The sequence below is a fragment of the Mugil cephalus genome, chromosome 16, assembly GCF_022458985.1.
Source record: "Mugil cephalus isolate CIBA_MC_2020 chromosome 16, CIBA_Mcephalus_1.1, whole genome shotgun sequence".
Taxonomy (NCBI): domain Eukaryota; kingdom Metazoa; phylum Chordata; class Actinopteri; order Mugiliformes; family Mugilidae; genus Mugil; species Mugil cephalus.
This window is the reverse complement of record NC_061785.1, coordinates 13,704,879-13,725,947: the sequence shown is the minus strand read 5'-3', so window position 1 is coordinate 13,725,947 and position 21,069 is coordinate 13,704,879. Positions and strand designations below refer to the sequence as shown.

Below are 21,069 nucleotides of genomic sequence, written 5' to 3'. Positions count from 1 at the left end.
TTGAAGACTGTTTAAATACATATTTTAAAAATGGAAGAAGAAAAAATACTTATAAAACATATGTAGATTCTGTTTTATTATTATACTGACACGGTGAGGTTTCATTCTTCATTGGGCTGGTTAATCAAAAAACATTTCTGCTTTAATAAGCCTATGAAGAGAGTCAGCGGTAAAAAGTAATTTATGTGAAAATATACACACGATCAGGCATAGCATTATGACCACCTTCCTAATATTGTGTAGGTCTCCGTTGTGAAGAATCAGAAGAATGGACATGGGCCTTCTGAGGGTGTCCCATGGTGTCTGGTAACGGGATGTTGTTAGAGGGGGCCTTTGGGTCCTATGGGTTGAGGGAAGGGGCCTCTGTGGATCATCCCACAGATACTTGATCAGTTTGGGATCTAATGAATTTGGACACCTTGTGCTGTTTTTCATGTTGGGTTTGTGTGTATCTGTGTCAGGCTGCATCTTGCTGTGGGTGGCTGTGGCCGTCGAGGAATGCCATTGCTTTGGGGTGGGGTCTGGTCTAGGTGGGTGGCACATGTCTACCAACATCCACATCAAGTCCAAAAGCTTCCCATCAGAATCAGAATTGTATCGCCACAAGATGGTCTGTCAGTGCTTTTAATGTTGTGCCTGACTGGTGTATATATTATATTATATTGAAACATTAACACCTTGACTAAAATATTTAGGATAAGCCTAAGAATAGAATCAATTGTAAAAAGTAAAAAGATTAATATGAAATTGTATTTAGTGATATTATTGTTGGTGTGGAACCTTCGCTTTAAATCATCGTCTTTCCACGGACTGTTGTGTGTGTAACACACGGTGCTACCTTGAAATTAGTTTGTTATTGTGACAGTACTATAGCATTTAATTAAGTTAATCGTATTTGTAGAGTGATCAAGAGCGGCTCGAACCGCTTGCGTGTGGCTGAGTGTTGGCAGGAGCTGCGCGAAACATCCGCAGTTACAAACGTTTTCAACCTTGGCTTTTGATCTCGGTGCTGCGGAGGGACTGACCAAAGCTCACGGCAGACGCAGATATGCGCACGTTGCTCCACAAAACCGAAAAAGCATCGCCGAGGATTTGAGTATTTATTCGTTAAACCCCGGTCGACGACGAGATGAACTTTAAACTCCTGTTCACTGAGCTAAAGCTGGTCACTTCAGGAAGAAGCAGGTGGAGAGGTCGATTTCATCATGGTAAGCCACCCACACTCACGCAGCCAAAGCCAGTTCACATCTTGGTCAGTTTCACATTCGATCAAGTTATTCGCATGCAAAGCACCGCGCCTGCTGACTAGATATGCTTCAGCTCGAAAAAAACGACTTCGCTTAGCTATTCGGCATAGCTGCCAGACCACAAAATAGTATTCATAAAGAAAGACTCGGACGGTCTTACATAATAATACTGAGTTACCTTTACAGTGTCTGAAAGAACTAACTTATTACTAGTTCACTACTGATAAATTTAATTGTTTTATTGACTGCCACTCCACTCTCTGCCCCTTAATCCTCTTGACATTGCAGGTGTGTGTGGACGTGGAAAGGCGTGTTTTTCCACGTTTCCGCCTAAGGTGTGTGTAGTCGGAAGCGGCCCAGCCGGTTTCTACACGGCGCAGCAACTCGTCAAGGTCCGTGTCCTCTCTCCATGTCTGTTGCATGTGGATGTGCCAGCCGTCACCTGTGTGTGTAATGTTATTCCACCAGTGCATCCCAGTTTGTCTTATTTCACCATAATCGACTGGTTAGGTGTAATTTCCCTGCGGGCATCAATAAAATGATCCTGAATCTTGACGGTACACAATTTCCTTGTGATTGCTTTCTCTGATTTGACACATATAAGTACACATAAAACGCCCTTGAAAACACACATCATTAGTCAGACATTATTGTTCGTGCACTCCCCTGCTTAATTTTTTGAAGCCACTAGCCCTAAACAAATACACTTGTCCTGTTTAAAGTTGCCATGATGATAGATGAGTTAGTAAAGCATGCGCAAGCTGTGTGTGACTCTTTTCATATTTTTATTTCTAGTGTCATTGACATATACGCATATGCCATTTGTAACACAACAAACAGCAGGTGAATGATTCGAAATTCTGTGGCGTAATGACATACTGACACACATGCAGTGGTAATATTACCATGACTTCTCTCCTGTGAGCGGTAGCATCCGGTGAGCTACTTAGGTGTTTATACATTCTATCCGTGGGGACAGCTTACGAAAGCAGTGCTAAACAAATCAAATCAAATCTAATTATCTCCTAGTTCTCTGCTTTTAATCCTGCTCAAGCCTAGCCAGTGTAAAGATGGACGGCAGAACAGCTCCTCAAAACTGAAGCCAAAGCAAGTAGAGCTTCCCCTGGCGTCTGGCCACAGCGTAGGCCGTAAGCTTCACCCCATGTTAGCGGAAGGGACTTCAAAACACTAACGCGGCCCCAAAATGAAAACGTGAGTGGGGGTGTGGCCGATCCGGTCTGCCCTCATGAAGGCAAACTTTGGCTGCAAAGGTGCAAGATGGCTCCTCTCGTATTCCTGGGAAAATAATTTCAGTTTGGCCAATGCAGTGACTGACGTGGAAACCACGTCATTGTTCATGTTCATATGCAGTCTGTGGTTTAGATCCGCTTTGCGGAGAACCGATTCTTATCTTTGTAACACTTCCAGAAACCTACACCAGTGTTACGTTTTGCACAATCAGAAGCTTTACACATGTCTTTTTTGCGTCTGTTCTTCCCCCCCAGGCTCGTCAAGATGTTGAAGTCGACATTTACGAGCGCCTGCCTGTCCCGTTTGGCCTCGTCAGGTTTGGGGTTGCCCCTGATCATCCTGAAGTCAAGGTGTCTGCTCCTAATGGAAAAAATAAACGGCCTTTTCGGAAAATAAGATTCCATGAATAACTGTTGGCTGTGTTCTAACAATAGTCAAGAGAAAACTCCCTAGGCTAAAGCCTCCCACAGTCTCTAAGGTCTACGATCTGTTACGCCATGCAGGGTGTGGGAAACTGAAAACAGCTTTTCATAAACACTTAAGCCTAAGGAATTTTCTCTTGACTATTGTAAGCCAGGTCAACTGGAGAAAGCCCATGCAGGTACAAGGAGAACATGCAAACTTTGCAGAGAAAGGAAAAGTGGGTTGTAAACTAAAGCTTAATTACTGTGAGATCAAGGACACGGCCGTGGAAAATAAATCTGTTCTCCTGCTATCAGTTTGAGGCCATCCTGCCTGCCTTGGGTCGGTGCCAGTGGATCAGTTATCTGTGTTTGTGCAGTCATAATTTGTTACGTTATCAGCGTATTAATATTGTAGCTCTATCTAGCAGAGCATCAACCAGAATATGCTTAGGCTGGCTAAGCACAGATATAGTACACCAGCAGTAAAACAGGTTTGCATGGCCCCGTGTTAGCACAATAAAATGTTCATCCTGAAGTCAAGGTGTCGGCCCCTAATGGAAAAAATAAACGGCCTGTTGGAAAATAAGATTCCTAGAATAACTGTTGGCTTTGTTCTAACAATAGTCAAGAGAAAAGGCCGTTTATTTAACAGGTATGCATGGCCCCATGTTAGCACAATTAAATGTTCATCCTGAAGTCAAGGTGTCGGCCCCTAATGGAAAAAATAAACGGCCTGTTGGAAAATAAGATTCCTAGAATAACTGTTGGCTTTGTTCTAACAATAGTCAAGAGAAAAGGCCGTTTATTTAACAGGTATGCATGGCCCCGTGTTAGCACAATTAAATGTTCGCCCTGAAGTCAAGGTGTGTGCTCGTAATGGAAAAAATAAACGGCCTTTTGGAAAATAAGGCCGTTTAATAAGCCTGTTTATTTAACAGGTTTGCATGGCCCTGTGTTATCACAATTAAATGTTATCTATGAAATGAAGAAAGAATTATTCATAAATAAACATATTTAAACTGTTATGTCTGTAATGTCGATAGCAGCGTGGCCAGTTACAATTGTAGTCTGCGCTCACCTTTTTTTCTTTTTTTTTTCTCATTCCTAAATGAAACCCCCAAACCACCGACACGGCGCCTTTTGTTTTCGGCACAAGTCTTCTTGTTCGGCCCCTTCATTTTTCGGGAGTCAGTATTTCTACCAAATCAGTCTAACTGGGCTTTGATCCCCAGCGGAGCTATGAAACGTTTCTTTTGTGAATTTCTTTGTACGTTTCTTCTCGCCAGAACGTCATCAACACGTTCACGCAGACAGCTAAACATTTGCGCTGTCATTTCTACGGCAACGTGAATGTGGGGAGAGACGTGAGCATCGAGGAGCTGCAGGGAGCCTACCATGCTGTCATTCTGGTAGGAACATGAAAAACAAAAACAACCATGGCGTGCCTTCTCGCACTAATCTAATTTAAACTTGTCTTGTTTTTTTTCTTGTTATTTTCTTGTTGTATTTTTCCACAGAGCTACGGGGCAGATGGAAACAGGAGTATGGGAATCCCGGGGGAAGACCTAGCAGGCGTTTACTCTGCCAAAGACTTTGTTGGTTGGTACAACGGGCTGCCAAGCTGCCAGGAGGTATTGCGGTTACTTTTTCCTACCACTACTTTTACTTTTGCTTTTCTTCATAAAAGAAATTGTCATGTGAACATGATTATCAGTTTCATTTTTATACTCGTGCGCTGGCGCCAGCTGTGAGCCTCCAAGGAGATGATCCAAAACTGGGGCTAAAAGTCAAATGTTACCTCACAAGACATATTTTAGCCATGTGATAACCGAGGCGTACATGTGCAAGGCGGTAACAAGAGCAAGGACACGGAGAAGAAGAAGAAAAAAAAAGTCTCAACAGACATCCCGGGTAATGTGTGTGTGTGTGGCTGTTCTGGAGAATTGGCCTGGAAGAAACGTGCCCACTCGTTACGACAAACTGTTCGCCCTGAGACTGTCTGTAGAAGGAGAGGAAAGGCCGTGGCAGACTGTTCTCTTGGCGGCACAGTTGTTCTACCAGTGAGTCGTGCTGAGGATGTTGCATCAGGACTTGTGAAAGAAGTCACAGGCGGCCCCTCTCGTGTGCCGATCGGAGACGGCCCACTCGTGCTGCATACTCATCTAGCCACGCACTGGCGCATCTTTCTCACCACTGGATTACGCAACACTACACTCCGCCTCCACTCACAAATGTGCTTCTCACCACTGTATTACCACAGATGGTGCACATATTTATAAGTAAACGGACTGCGTACAGAGATAAAAACACAGGGACACGGGCTGCGGCTCTGTTCGGCGCATGTCTCCGTCTGACTCGCAGCTAAACTCACTCAAACGGGTGAAGAGATGGAGCGCGAGTGAAGCGGAATAGAGGGCAGTGGACGCCTAGACAGAAAGCTAGCAACCTGCCGCTCAAAGTCAACCTAAGTTATGAGTACATTGAACCTGCAGAGTGTGTCTAAAATTGTTATACAGGTGTCACTAATGGGGTGATTAGCTGAGGCTTTTGTACCAGGCTGTCGACAAAAAGAATTAATGCTGTGAAGATGCATGTTTTAACATCTGCCTCGACTGACTTCTTTTTTTTTTTGTGGTTGCTCACATGCGACCTTTAAGGAAGACCACCGTTAGTCACTCCGTGCCTTAGTTTCCTGTTAAAAAAAACAAAAAGCACCGACTTACACAGTCGCACTTGTCTGCTATTCTGTGCTACCAGTTCTTTCTGTTGTTTTAATCACTTAATCTCCCTGTTCTGCGCTTTGATTCATAAAGACTTACTTTGTCTCACGCCTGTGATTTTTCATTCAGCTTAGTCCAGACCTGAGTTGTGAAACGGCAGTCATTCTGGGACAAGGCAACGTGGCCTTGGACGTAGCAAGAATCCTACTCTCCCCCATAGACATTTTAAAGGTGAGGCTCCCTCTGCAACTCACTCGACTTCCTTCGCACACTGTGACAGAAGTCGCTGCCCTAATTCAGAAGGAAGGACGAAGGAAGCAGAAACATTGGGCATTGGCCTTTTGAGGGTGTACTGTGGTGTTTGGCAACACAATGTTGTTAGTCGGGGCCTTTGGGTCATATGGGTTGAGGGAAGGGGTTAATTAGTTTATTTGGGATCTAGTGAATTTGGAGGCCAGGTCGACACCTTGTGCTATTTTTCATGTTTTTCTGGGTTGTTCCTAGTGGGACTCCCATGTGAATTTATCACGATTTCAAAGATTTAACAGTGCATCGTCACCATGGAATGATAAATAGGTAAGAGGGAAGTCAAGGTGAGAAGCCATCTTCAGTGAAGGTCTGTTTACTATGTCCCAAATCTCAACTCCTCACGGTGTTTTTTTAAGTGCAGCATCAGCTTGAATAAACGCGTTCATGGCCGACTGAGCTAAACATCACGGGTGACAAGCAGTATGCAGTGTTCTGTTTAGAATAAAAGAATCGAGAACCGGTTTGTTGGGTAGACAAAATAATAAAGTGAATGCATTCTACAAATGCCGTTACACCTTGAAATACAAGGAAGCACAAATGCGCCAGTGGACGAGCATCTTTATTCACAAATACCAGAACGTGTGCACTCGTGGGAAGTTATAATGCAAAAATATACACTCAAATGTCACATCGTAAATCCAGTGTTTCAGAGAGATGGCGCAGAAGTTCATATGAAAACATCATCCTTTTTTTTTTTTTATTATTATTTCTGCAGAAAACCGACATCACCCAGCCTGCCCTGGAGGCCCTTGCAAAGAGCCATGTCCGCAGGGTGCTTATTGTTGGCAGGAGAGGACCCATGCAGATCGCTTGCACAATCAAAGTATGTGTCAGAGGAGAAGGATGAAGCTTTTAAACTTTCCGTAACTTTGGCCCGCAGTATCTCAGGAATGTCTGAAACCTTATCTTAGATTTGTGGATGAAATGTGTGAACGAACACATGTGTGTTAACTCTCAAAGGGTGTTTTTGGCCCTTACCAAAGAATCTGTATGCAAATTCAAGCACATGTCAAGTTGGATTAAATTACAATTTGCTGACATGTTATATTTGAAAGTGAGATCATAATGTTTTGATGAATTCACTCTGACGCGTTTTGACAAGTTTGCTCTTGGGTCATCGTATTACCTCAGCCGCGTAGCTACTGTCTTTAGTTAACTGATCGACACAACGTGTGGGTGGCACGTGTCGTGGCGCGACCCAAGGTCTCCAGCAGAACATGTACGAACACGCATGCACAAGACTATCCATACGCCGTGAAAGACAACATGGCTCATCGACGTTACCTCTTTCCTGCATGTCAGCCCCCATATCCGCCTCCCCATTTCCTGTCTCTCTCTGCTGTCCTTCCAATTAAAGGCTCAAAACGCCCCCCAAACTAATGCGCTCATCCTGTCTACAGGAGCTCAGAGAAATGGTGAACCTGCCCGGCACCAGGCCTGAGATGCGAGCGGCTGATTTCGAGGGTGTCACAGAGGCTGTTAAAGGTAGAGGTTCACTTCAGTAATTTTCCTCATTTGAATGCACCTGTTTTTGTACTTTTTCACCAACCTGCTCACACGTTACGCTACATGTTTTCTGAGCTGATGTCAAACAGCCGAGGAGGAGGAGGAGGAGAAGAAGAAAGAGAAGAAGAGTTTTTTTTCAGTCACTCATGTTGATATCGTACATTCACGTGAGATCTGTGTGTGGGGACCTGTGCCACAAAGGAGGAAGAAATATGTGCTGTGGTTGAGAACAGAAGCATATATAAGTATAGTGTGATGCAACAGATGCTGTTTGTAGCTCTTTTTTTTGCTTGTGTGAGAAACTGCATGAGAGTTACTCAACACCATGCACAATGCTGCTGACCTTTTGGTTCCTCACACTTGCTAAAGAAACCGCAAACCTGGCACTGAGTGTGTGCTGTTTTTTTTTTGTTTTGTTTTTTTTTGTTTGTTTTTTAGATATAAAAATTCCTGCCCCTGTTCATAGGTTATTATGAGAACCTTGATCCATTCAAATAAATGGCATTGGTTGGTATCTGTGCTGTTATGAGTGCTGTCAGACTTGAATTGCTGGGCTGACAGGATTGTGGTCACATCACCACATCAAAAAGCGTGCAGTTTACAGGAAATGTGAAGACCACTGATGTTCAATACAGTCGTCTGACATGGAAAGATAACTAACAACTAACAGTTTTACAGAGGAACTTAAGTTCCCACATCTGGCAGAAGTCCTTTTATATGTACCCGTACACCTACAGTATGCAGCGAAGAACATGTAATGCAGTGGTTTTAGTTTGAGTGCTAACCACTGCACCACCATTTTATTTTATTTCTTTAGTCACACCTCGTGGCTTTTTGGTGTTAGCACTGACGTTGATTAGAAGTACAAACAACACTGGACTGTTGTATCACACAGATGAAGTTGAATTGAGTAATTACTTACATATTATCAGGCATATCCCACAGTTAGGGAAAGCACATTGGGTAATTTAAAAGGCGATATTCATTATTATACAGGATAAGATGTTACAATCCTTTGTGCAAAAATCCCAGACAAAACATATGCGGATGTTACTTAGACATTACCACCCACCTAGACCAGACAAGACCAGGCACCCCCACCCCATGGCAACCTTGATGGCAGCAGCCATCCCCAGCAGGATGCAACCTGACACGCTTTTTATTAATCACCCATTTGTTGCTTCACTTAGTTTCACAGATGCCCACATTTTTACATGTACGCAGCTAAAAGCACGTTTGAGTACTCTTGTACGTCTTGGTAGTTTTGTTTTGATAGAGAATTGCCAACTAAAAATGTTAATTGTCAAGGTATCCAGCAAAAACTTGGAGGTCAGTTTGCTGCATTGTAGCCTTGTTGAAGCTAACAACTGGTCAAAGCAGAAAACTGACAATTTTCTACATTTTAATGCGCACACTGTATATAATACTGACAATATGGACATTTATAGACAGTGATGGAGTGAGATAGACTCTAACTTATGTAAGGTGAAAGTTAGTTTGTCTGTGAAGGCTCTCAGTCATCCAGGTCGAGGTATATCCAATAAACAGCAGCCTTGAAGCAGAAATGTCTCCGCTTTGTCAGATTTGCCGAGGCCCAGGAAGCGTCTGACGGAGCTGATGCTGAAGACGGCGCTGGAGACGCCCGGGGAGAAAGAGCGGGAGAGACGAAACGAGGCAACGCGAACGTGGGGGTTTCGATTCTTCCGGAGCCCCAGCGAAGTTCTGGCCGACCCCAACCGCGGCAGAGTAGCTGGCATCCGACTGGCCGTCAACAAGCTGGAGGTAAACGCGGTTTAAATAAAATTTAAAATGAAGTGTCTGTCGCTGTCCCTGCATGCAGGTGCTTAGTGCACATCTCCCTAACAAGGGTTCAGGTGAAGGAGCCAAGGCCCTGCTTACTGGAGAAGTAGAGGATGTACCCTGCGGCTTGGTCATTAGCAGCATTGGCTACAAAAGCCTCCCCATTGACCCAACTCTGCCATTTGACTCTCACAAAGCCATCATTCCAAGCATTAATGGCCGGGTTCAACAAGCATCAGGTACTCAAATAATACCTTAAAGAATATTTTACCTTAACATAAAAATATCCAACAAATCCATCCCTCTTCTCTTCAGGTCTTTATTGCAGCGGCTGGCTGAAAACAGGCCCGACAGGCGTGATAGCCACCACCATGAACAACAGCTTTGATACTGCACGGTCACTGGTGGAGGACATGGAATCGGGAATGTTGGACCTCTCTGTTGCTAAACATGGTTCACAGAGTGTCAATTATCTGCTGGAAAAGCGAGGTACTTTCCTCTGTCATTGTTTGTTTTACCGCCCATTCCTTGCAAGTTTTATTATCTTACTGCTAATCTGTGTGTGGGGGGAAAACCGTAAACGTGTTCTTCTGCTTCTGCAGGTTTGTCTTTATGTCAACAAAACGGAAGAAAGTCGCGGTACACATTCCAGAGCAGTTTTTTAATCAACTAATCTTCAGATAATCCCTTCATTTACATTTGTAGACCTGTACACCAAGTTGTTGTTTGGGAAACTGAAAAAGTGAGAAAGGAGGCCCCCAGGTGGTTGCTTTTGGCATAAATTATCAGTACGGGATTGGTACGCAATGACCACGGAGTGGTTCAAAATATAGGCTCAAATTGAGGTAATAATATCTTGTAATTCCAAAATTTATGTGTACATCAACTTTATCAAACCTATAAAATAATTATGAGTTTGCACATGTGTACAAAATATTTGCATTTCTTTAAAAAAAAAAAAGTAAAGATTTTTTGAAATACAGATTAAAATGTGGATATGTGAATAAAATACCCTAAATCCTAAACACTATAACACTGCAACTCACTTCCACTGAAAACAAAATTGTTGCAGACGTCCTGCTCTGCACACCTTTTGCTAATCAAATGAAACCCGATCCAAACCAGTCGTCTCCCAGCTGTTTTTAATTGCAGATCTTTTATGTCAAACAGCAAGAAACCAGCAGCAGACAAAATGCAGTAATGTTTAATTTCTACAGAAATACATTGTGCACGGGTATAAATGAATGGTGACTGACGACGAATAGACATCACAAATTAAAAATCCCTCGAGTCACCACTAGGTTAAACCATCACAGAATCTGGAGTACATTTATGAACGGGGCTCGGCATTTTGCATCCAATTGCAGAAGAGAGAATCCATGTACTGGGCCAGTATATGTGAATAAGGGAGGCTTCAGCAGAATAGCGTCTGGTGCAGTATGAGCATGGACTTTGATTTCAACATATGGGCCCCATGTACTATTTTGAATTGAATCTAGCTGTGGCAGGGACATAGGGAAGTGAACATAATCTGAGCACGTCATCCCAAACTCAAACAAGGGTAAACCCAGAATTTCCTCCCAAGCCGTTCCCATTTGAACTGTTAGCAAAAAGAAGGGACCATATCTCCAAGGAATGTTTGTTTTTTGAAAGTCGTCCATGGTCAAATGCATATTCTCGGCCATAGGTAAAAAGAAATAACACAGTCAAGCTGCTGGAAAAAGGCGCCAGGAATAAAGAGCGGTGGAGATTAGAAGGAACAACGTCATCTTGATTACATTTACAGGAGTGAAGAGTATCTTAAGAATTAGTTTACTTAGTCTGGCTCAGCAGCATGCTGAACTTCTCTTTAAACAAGTCCTTGTACTTACTCATTTCAAGATTATTTCACAGGATTCAAGGTGTATTGATCTAGTCATAGTCATATGTGCAGTCAGTAAAAACCATGCAACGATATTCTTTTGAAAGTCTCTTACCGAAAAAGATAAAAATGTGAAACGAATAGATTAACGCAATGTGCAGGAGAAATCAGTTAAATTGAAAGCTTGAAACAAAAAAAAAAAGTGTAGGAAAGTACTCGGTGCCTTGTGCTACAGAAACATTCAGAGGGAGTGATAGGGAAGTGAAGCAGTACTGCATGAACTGTTTAGAGGTCTGATGGTAGAAACTGTTTGTCCTGTAGTGATGGGAAAGCTACTCCAGGAATTAACGGTGCAGCTTTTATAACATGGAGAGCCTTCCTGTCCGGACGACACTCAGTTGTACTTCTGAATTTGGTCGATAATCTGTAATTGGTCTGACGTGAACATAAGTTTCCACTTCTAAGGACCACTATGATCTGGTAGTCGTTTCAGTTCAGTCTTTGTTTATATATAAAAAAAAAAAAAAAAAAAAAAATTAAATGCAATTTGTATTCTCTCATTTGTAGGAGTGAAACCAGTGACTTTTGCAGACTGGGAGAAGATAGACAATGTGGAGATGAGGAGGGGTGAGGCCAGTGGAAAACCTAGAGAAAAACTACTGACTGTGGAGGAAATGCTGCAAGTGGCTCAGACATGACTGAGAAAAGCAAACACAAGACACTGAGTAACTGTTGCAGTATAAAAACAGCATTACTGGGGACCTCATTGTATAAAGCAGTGGGCACAAAACAGAAATGGCACCAAGTGCTGAAAGTGTACTTATTCATGTTGTAACCATGGCACATGTTGGACACTAACAATGTTTACCATCTTAAACCTCTTTTGTAGAAAATAAAGCTTGATCACATCCCTTGGTCTAAGAATGTCTTCCTTGCTGCCATAAAACCTATTTAGCATTCAACTTGCTTTAACAAGGACTTCCATGTGTTTCAATGACCAAATGAGCCCTGCGTTATTGCGAAAGAGATTGTCACGTCATGTTTGAGGCTTTTCTGCCATTAGAAACTTTTACAGTGCCAAATTTCCCTGTCCAGCTCTATTAATTGGAAGACCTGAATGGTAGGCTTCAAAGAAATGTACACAGGAGTAGAGTCACAACCTTCTTTACAATAGCTCTGAAATAAATAAGCCACAAATACATTTTAAGAGTTTTATTCAAAGTAGACACAGGCAAATGTTCAACTCTGGCATGCTCCTCCTCCCAATGCGACCGTGACCTGGTCGCAGTGGAGTTGGTCCATAGATGTGTTCTTGCCCTGGCTGGAGCCGGTGTGTCCTTTGCGTGCCCTCCGTCTAATTCGGGTGTCCCAAGTTGTCGCTGGCCGTGCCATTCCTGCCGTCGGCGTAGCGGCCGGCCGTGCCGTTGCCGCTCACGGGGTCGTAGCCGCGGCCGGCCGTGCCGTTGCCGCTCACGGGGTCGTAGCCGCGGCCGGCCGTGCCGTTGCCGCTCACGGGGTCGTAGCCGCGGCCGGCCGTGCCGTTGCCGCTCACGGGGTCGTAGCCGCGGCCCGCCGTGCCGTTGCCGCTCACGGGGTCGTAGCCGCGGCCCGCCGTGCCGTTGCCGCTCACGGGGTCGTAGCCGCGGCCCGCCGTGCCGTTGCCGCTCACGGGGTCGTAGCCGCGGCCCGCCGTGCCGTTGCCGCTCACGGGGTCGTAGCCGCGGCCCGCCGTGCCGTTGCCGCTCACGGGGTCGTAGCCGCGGCCCGCCGTGCCGTTGCCGCTCACGGGGTCGTAGCCGTAGTAGCCGTATAGCCGCGGCCGCCGTGCCGTTGCGTCACGGTCGTAGCCGCGGGCCCGCCGGCCGTTGCCGCTCACGGGTCGTAGCCGCGGCCCGCCGTGCCGTTGCGCTCACGGGTCGTACCGGCCCGCCGGTCCGTTGCCGCTCACGGGTCGTAGCCGCGGCCCGCCGTGCCGTTGCCGCTCACGGGGTCGTAGCCGCGGCCCGCCGTGCCGTTGCCGCTCACGGGTCGTAGCCGCGGCCCGCCGTGCCGTTGCCGCTCACGGGTCGTAGCCGCGGCCCGCCGTGCCGTTGCCGCTCACGGGGTCGTAGCCGCGGCCCGCCGTGCCGTTGCCGCTCACGGGGTCGTAGCCGCGGCCCGCCGTGCCGTTGCCGCTCACGGGGTCGTAGCCGCGGCCCGCCGTGCCGTTGCCGCTCACGGGGTCGTAGCCGTAGTAGCCGTAGTAGCCGCGGCCCGCCGTGCCGTTGCCGCTCACGGGGTCGTAGCCGTAGCCGCGGCCCGCCGTGCCGTTGCCGCTCACGGGGTCGTAGCCGTAGTAGCCGCCGTAGCGGACGGCCGTGCCGTTCCCGCTCACGGGGCTGTCGCCAGCCTGGGCCGTCTTCTCAGCTTTAACATCCTCCGGTTTGTAGGAATGTGTCGTTATTTTAATGTGGGCAACAGATGCCTCAGCGTCAACTTCATTGGTTTTCAGATGGACTGAAAGAAAAAAAAAAAAAGAAAAAAATTGAACCAAGGATTTACTTGACCTGATTGTTACACCTAGGCTTAGATATCCCAGAAGGATTACAAGAAGTCTTTCAGGTGGAGTTGGTAACAATAGACCACCACATTGAGGATATTATAGTACATGTGCGGTCCTGTCAAGCCCTTCACGAGGCTAGCATGAAGACAAAGGCTTTGCACGGATTTGCCATTTCGCTAAAAAGATTTCACAGGAGATGCTCCCCCTCTGTAGCATCCGATATGCTGAACCCAAACATCAGTGCTATTCTAAACCATGGTGCAACATCAGAAACTCTCTCTAGAATACAGAAGGTATGAGTTCAATATAGTAGCACCAGATAGTAGCAACTAAAGAGCTCGTCAGCAATGTACTTGCCTTCCTTTGTGCTCTTCAGGTCATCTCCTTGATTTTTACCACCACTCGACAAATCAGAACCTGCGGACAGTGCATTTTCCTTTAGTAAAAAAAGGATTTCTTTTGTTCCAACATTTCACTTAATACCTGCAGCTTAATACCGGGAACTTTACAAGTTGAGGCAAAGCCTCCATTCACCCTAAACATATTAATCATACTTTTGCCTCATTGCTAGTTTATGCTCCACAACCTTCAAACAGATTCAATAAAAACATACAAAACCTTTAGCAAGCAAAACAGTCAGCATGCAGACAACCAAATGACCAACAGCTCCCATCGTGCCAGTAGCCAAGTATGAGTGTGACTGTCATGCTGGGTTTAAAAAGCTCATTGTGCAGGTTGCACAACTGTTGCTCATCAGTACTAATTGGCTCTCTCTTCAGAGGGGGAGAGATCTGGTAGGAGCATGGAATAGAAACGATCACTTTACTAAACTCATTTGAATTTAGTTGACTTTACTTGATTTGTACAGAGAAAAAGTAAGCGAATCCAAGAGCGGGACAGCTACAAACTATTAACAGGGTGTTAATAGGGGAATGGAAACCAGGAATGGTTTCAGTTGTGCCTGTTGTCAAGAAAGTAAAGTTGATGTTCTTAATGCCTACTGCTTACAGAATTAGTCTCTTGCCCCATGTACAGCTGCTGATGTACAGTTGTAGAACATATTTAACCCTCACGCATCCATTTAATTTACTCCCCTCTTGAGTCATTAAGGACAACAACGAAGAAAATAAAATCTCTGCATTAGTAGGAAACCAAACTTTCAGGACGTCCAGGTTATGATACACTGTCCAATAATTACTGCATGGGCGATTATCTTTCAGCTGGGAACAAGTTATTTAACTCCAATTGATGCAATGAGTAACTTCTTATTTCTTGAGCAACCAAGTGGAAAGACACATCCTGTGGTTGTGGAAAAGATGTTAATCTGTTTGAGAAGGGTCAAGTCATTGGCATGCATCAAGCAGAATGATTGTTTTTTCAAAACAATCATCTCCTCTCATCTTCCATACCGCTTCATCCCAACTAGGGTCGTGGGGGTTCCTGGAGCCTATCCCACCTGTCACAGGTGAGAGGCGGGGACAGGTCTCCAGCCCATCACAGGGCTAACACAGAGACAACCATGTGTGTGACCATCGCCAGCCCTCCCTGGGAACTACCTTGTTGATCTTTATTGAGTGGAGTGACCTTGTGTGGCAGGGAGGGCAGTGCTACACCTCAGTGAATAGAGAGGTAAGGGTGTCCCAATAGAGGAGAGAAGTCTGCGATAGGGCACATAGTGATAGAGTGAAAGAACAGTCCAGCCCTTAGTAGACGGGACTCATCAATTCTTCTTGATGTGGTCCAGCACGAGCTGGCAGGTGACCCAACACATTTATGTGGGCATTCCGTAAATATGAGTGAGACCATTGCATGGGAGAGTGCATGGGTACCAAGACTAGAGAATCACCATACACTGTAAAAAAAAAAAAAAAAGAAAGAAAGAAAGAAAGAAAAAATAGTAATATAACAAAATTTTACTGTTTACTGTTAAACCCCATTAGAAATACATATATTTATTGTTAAAATATGTTCACAAATGTGTCGTAATTTTAAAAATATTTGTCTGTTATTTAATGGAATAAACTGTAAAATTCAACTTTAAAACGCATTATAACACCAAAAGTCTGATGTTACAGCGCCACACTGAAACTGCCTCCTGCGCGCTTTTCTGATTCTGATCCCACATCACTGACAGCCTTGCACACACCTGGGACCTCCGGTAATCTGTGACAGCGTTTCAACGTCGTCTGTGATCGTAACCCCTGGCGAATCGACCGAATTTGCAAAACATAAATAATTCTCGTAACGCAGAGATAAAACTAATCCAGAGTGAATCAGCATCTATGATTTCTTGTGACATAAGGATTATGAAAAATGTGCCAGGGATGTTGTTCAACTATTCACCCGTTTAGACCAGGGATGAAATCATTAAAACCACCACCAATATCTGTAGGCGAGGCCGATTTAAATACTGACAACCTCCACGTCAGTGAGTAGCGTCTCCATTTTGACAACATGGAGAGTTGTTTGGGAAACTGAAAAAGTGAGAAAGGAGGCCCCCAGGTGGTTGCTTTTGGCATAAATTATCAGTACGGGATTGGTACGCAATGACCACGGAGTGGTTCAAAATATAGGCTCAAATTGAGGTAATAATATCTTGTAATTCCAAAATTTATGTGTACATCAACTTTATCAAACCTATAAAATAATTATGAGTTTGCACATGTGTACAAAATATTTGCATTTCTTTAAAAAAAAAAAAAGTAAAGATTTTTTGAAATACAGATTAAAATGTGGATATGTGAATAAAATACCCTAAATCCTAAACACTATAACACTGCAACTCACTTCCACTGAAAACAAAATTGTTGCAGACGTCCTGCTCTGCACACCTTTTGCTAATCAAATGAAACCCGATCCAAACCAGTCGTCTCCCAGCTGTTTTTAATTGCAGATCTTTTATGTCAAACAGCAAGAAACCAGCAGCAGACAAAATGCAGTAATGTTTAATTTCTACAGAAATACATTGTGCACGGGTATAAATGAATGGTGACTGATGACGAATAGACATCACAAATTAAAAATCCCTCGAGTCACCACTAGGTTAAACCATCACAGAATCTGGAGTACATTTATGAACGGGGCTCGGCATTTTGCATCCAATTGCAGAAGAAAGAATCCATGTACTGGGCCAGTATATGTGAATAAGGGAGGCTTCAGCAGAATAGCGTCTGGTGCAGTATGAGCATGGACTTTGATTTCAACATATGGGCCCCATGTACTATTTTGAATTGAATCTAGCTGTGGCAGGGACATAGGGAAGTGAACATAATCTGAGCACGTCATCCCAAACTCAAACAAGGGTAAACCCAGAATTTCCTCCCAAGCCGTTCCCATTTGAACTGTTAGCAAAAAGAAGGGACCATATCTCCAAGGAATGTTTGTTTTTTGAAAGTCCTCCATGGTCAAATGCATATTCTCGGCCATAGGTAAAAAGAAATAACACAGTCAAGCTGCTGGAAAAAGGCGCCAGGAATAAAGAGCGGTGGAGATTAGAAGGAACAACGTCATCTTGATTACATTTACAGGAGTGAAGAGTATCTTAAGAATTAGTTTACTTAGTCTGGCTCAGCAGCATGCTGAACTTCTCTTTAAACAAGTCCTTGTACTTACTCATTTCAAGATTATTTCACAGGATTCAAGGTGTATTGATCTAGTCATAGTCATATGTGCAGTCAGTAAAAACCATGCAACGATATTCTTCTTTTGAAAGTCTCTTACCGAAAAAGATAAAAATGTGAAACGAATAGATTAACGCAATGTGCAGGAGAAATCAGTTAAATTGAAAGCTTGAAACAAAAAAAAAAAAGTGTAGGAAAGTACTCGGTGCCTTGTGCTACAGAAACATTCAGAGGGAGTGATAGGGAAGTGAAGCAGTACTGCATGAACTGTTTAGAGGTCTGATGGTAGAAACTGTTTGTCCTGTAGTGATGGGAAAGCTACTCCAGGAATTAACGGTGCAGCTTTTATAACATGGAGAGCCTTCCTGTCCGGACGACACTCAGTTGTACTTCTGAATTTGGTCGATAATCTGTAATTGGTCTGACGTGAACATAAGTTTCCACTTCTAAGGACCACTATGATCTGGTAGTCGTTTCAGTTCAGTCTTTGTTTATATATAAAAAAAAAAAAAAAAAAAAAAATTAAATGCAATTTGTATTCTCTCATTTGTAGGAGTGAAACCAGTGACTTTTGCAGACTGGGAGAAGATAGACAATGTGGAGATGAGGAGGGGTGAGGCCAGTGGAAAACCTAGAGAAAAACTACTGACTGTGGAGGAAATGCTGCAAGTGGCTCAGACATGACTGAGAAAAGCAAACACAAGACACTGAGTAACTGTTGCAGTATAAAAACAGCATTACTGGGGACCTCATTGTATAAAGCAGTGGGCACAAAACAGAAATGGCACCAAGTGCTGAAAGTGTACTTATTCATGTTGTAACCATGGCACATGTTGGACACTAACAATGTTTACCATCTTAAACCTCTTTTGTAGAAAATAAAGCTTGATCACATCCCTTGGTCTAAGAATGTCTTCCTTGCTGCCATAAAACCTATTTAGCATTCAACTTGCTTTAACAAGGACTTCCATGTGTTTCAATGACCAAATGAGCCCTGCGTTATTGCGAAAGAGATTGTCACGTCATGTTTGAGGCTTTTCTGCCATTAGAAACTTTTACAGTGCCAAATTTCCCTGTCCAGCTCTATTAATTGGAAGACCTGAATGGTAGGCTTCAAAGAAATGTACACAGGAGTAGAGTCACAACCTTCTTTACAATAGCTCTGAAATAAATAAGCCACAAATACATTTTAAGAGTTTTATTCAAAGTAGACACAGGCAAATGTTCAACTCTGGCATGCTCCTCCTCCCAATGCGACCGTGACCTGGTCGCAGTGGAGTTGGTCCATAGATGTGTTCTTGCCCTGGCTGGAGCCGGTGTGTCCTTTGCGTGCCCTCCGTCTAATTCGGGTGTCCCAAGTTGTCGCTGGCCGTGCCATTCCTGCCGTCGGCGTAGCGGCCGGCCGTGCCGTTGCCGCTCACGGGGTCGTAGCCGCGGCCGGCCGTGCCGTTGCCGCTCACGGGGTCGTAGCCGCGGCCCGCCGTGCCGTTGCCGCTCACGGGGTCGTAGCCGCGGCCCGCCGTGCCGTTGCCGCTCACGGGGTCGTAGCCGCGGCCCGCCGTGCCGTTGCCGCTCACGGGTGGTCGTTAGCCGCGGCCCGCCGTGCCGTTGCCGCTCACGGGGTCGTAGCCGCGGCCCGCCGTGCCGTTGCCGCTCACGGGGTCGTAGCCGCGGCCCGCCGTGCCGTTGCCGCTCACGGGGTCGTAGCCGTAGTAGCCGTAGTAGCCGCGGCCCGCCGTGCCGTTGCCGCTCACGGGGTCGTAGCCGCGGCCCGCCGTGCCGTTGCCGCTCACGGGGTCGTAGCCGCGGCCCGCCGTGCCGTTGCCGCTCACGGGGTCGTAGCCGCGGCCCGCCGTGCCGTTGCCGCCGTCTACCTGGGGGTCGTAGCCGCGGCCCGCCGTGCCGTTCCGCTCACGGGGTCGTAGCCGCGGCCCGCCGTGCCGTTGCCGCTCACGGGGTCGTAGCCGCGGCCCGCCGTGCCGTTGCCGCTCACGGGGTCGTAGCCGTGTTGCCGTAGTAGCCGCGGCCCGCCGTGCCGTTGCCGCTCACGGCGGGGTGCGTAGCCGTAAGCCGCGGCCCGCCGTGCCGTTGAGTGCCGCTCACGGGGTCGTAGCCGTAGTAGCCGCCGTAGCGGACGGCCGTGCCGTTCCCGCTCACGGGGCTGTCGCCAGCCTGGGCCGTCTTCTCAGCTTTAACATCCTCCGGTTTGTAGGAATGTGTCGTTATTTTAATGTGGGCAACAGATGCCTCAGCGTCAACTTCATTGGTTTTCAGATGGACTGAAAGAAAAAAAAAAAAGAAAAAAATTGAACCAAGGATTTACTTGACCTGATTGTTACACCTAGGCTTAGATATCCCAGAAGGATTACAAGAAGTCCTTCAGGTGGAGTTGGTAACAATAGACCACCACATTGAGGATATTATAGTACATGTGCGGTCCTGTCAAGCCCTTCACGAGGCTAGCATGAAGACAAAGGCTTTGCACGGATTTGCCATTTCGCTAAAAAGATTTCACAGGAGATGCTCCCCCTCTGTAGCATCCGATATGCTGAACCCAAACATCAGTGCTATTCTAAACCATGGTGCAACATCAGAAACTCTCTCTAGAATACAGAAGGTATGAGTTCAATATAGTAGCACCAGATAGTAGCAACTAAAGAGCTCGTCAGCAATGTACTTGCCTTCCTTTGTGCTCTTCAGGTCATCTCCTTGATTTTTACCACCACTCGACAAATCAGAACCTGCGGACAGTGCATTTTCCTTTAGTAAAAAAAGGATTTCTTTTGTTCCAACATTTCACTTAATACCTGCAGCTTAATACCGGGAACTTTACAAGTTGAGGCAAAGCCTCCATTCACCCTAAAGATATTAATCATACTTTTGCCTCATTGCTAGTTTATGCTCCACAACCTTCAAACAGATTCAATAAAAACATACAAAACCTTTAGCAAGCAAAACAGTCAGCATGCAGACAACCAAAAGACCAACAGCTCCCATCGTGCCAGTAGCCAAGTATGAGTGTGACTGTCATGCTGGGTTTAAAAAGCTCATTGTGCAGGTTGCACAACTGTTGCTCATCAGTACTAATTGGCTCTCTCTTCAGAGGGGGAGAGATCTGGTAGGAGCATGGAATAGAAACGATCACTTTACTAAACTCATTTGAATTTAGTTGACTTTACTTGATTTGTACAGAGAAAAAGTAAGCGAATCCAAGAGCGGGACAGCTACAAACTATTAACAGGGTGTTAATAGGGGAATGGAAACCAGGAATGGTTTCAGTTGTGCCTGTTGTCAAGAAAGTAAAGTTAATGTTCTTAATGCCTACTGCTTACAGAATTAGTCTCTTGCCTCATGTACAGCTGCTGATGTACAGTTGTAGAACATATTTAACCCTCACGCATCCATTTAATTTACTCCCCTCTTGAGTCATTAAGGACAACAACGAAGAAAATAAAATCTCTGCATTAGTAGGAAACCAAACTTTCAGGACGTCCAGGTTATGATACACTGTCCAATAATTACTGCATGGGCGATTATCTTTCAGCTGGGAACAAGTTATTTAACTCCAATTGATGCAATGAGTAACTTCTTATTTCTTGAGCAACCAAGTGGAAAGACACATCCTGTGGTTGTGGAAAAGATGTTAATCTGTTTGAGAAGGGTCAAGTCATTGGCATGCATCAAGCAGAATGATTGTTTTTTCAAAACAATCATCTCCTCTCATCTTCCATACCGCTTCATCCCAACTAGGGTCGTGGGGGTTCCTGGAGCCTATCCCACCTGTCACAGGTGAGAGGCGGGGACAGGTC

The 21,069-nt window shown here is 45.2% G+C and overlaps 2 protein-coding genes across 2 annotated transcripts; one reads left to right on the top strand and one right to left on the bottom strand.

The window, feature by feature from the left end:
• The first annotated feature begins 793 nt into the window (after nt 1–793).
• fdxr (ferredoxin reductase) lies at nt 794–12,009 on the top strand. Its single transcript, XM_047609853.1, has 12 exons — nt 794–1,208; nt 1,536–1,639; nt 2,753–2,848; nt 4,189–4,311; nt 4,420–4,533; nt 5,752–5,853; nt 6,647–6,754; nt 7,332–7,416; nt 9,020–9,219; nt 9,305–9,476; nt 9,553–9,726; nt 11,666–12,009. The coding sequence occupies exons 1-12, from the start codon at nt 1,130–1,132 to the stop codon at nt 11,794–11,796; spliced, it is 1,488 nt and encodes a 495-aa protein (XP_047465809.1). The 5' UTR covers nt 794–1,129; the 3' UTR covers nt 11,797–12,009.
• Nucleotides 12,010–12,452: 443 nt separating this feature from the next.
• Nucleotides 12,453–14,346, bottom strand: LOC125022817 (glycine, alanine and asparagine-rich protein-like). Its single transcript, XM_047609757.1, has 5 exons — nt 14,259–14,346; nt 13,998–14,057; nt 13,260–13,594; nt 13,124–13,194; nt 12,453–12,645 (listed from the first exon to the last, which is right to left on the bottom strand). The coding sequence occupies exons 1-5, from the start codon at nt 14,311–14,313 to the stop codon at nt 12,453–12,455; spliced, it is 714 nt and encodes a 237-aa protein (XP_047465713.1). The 5' UTR covers nt 14,314–14,346.
• Nucleotides 14,347–21,069: the final 6,723 nt, after the last annotated feature.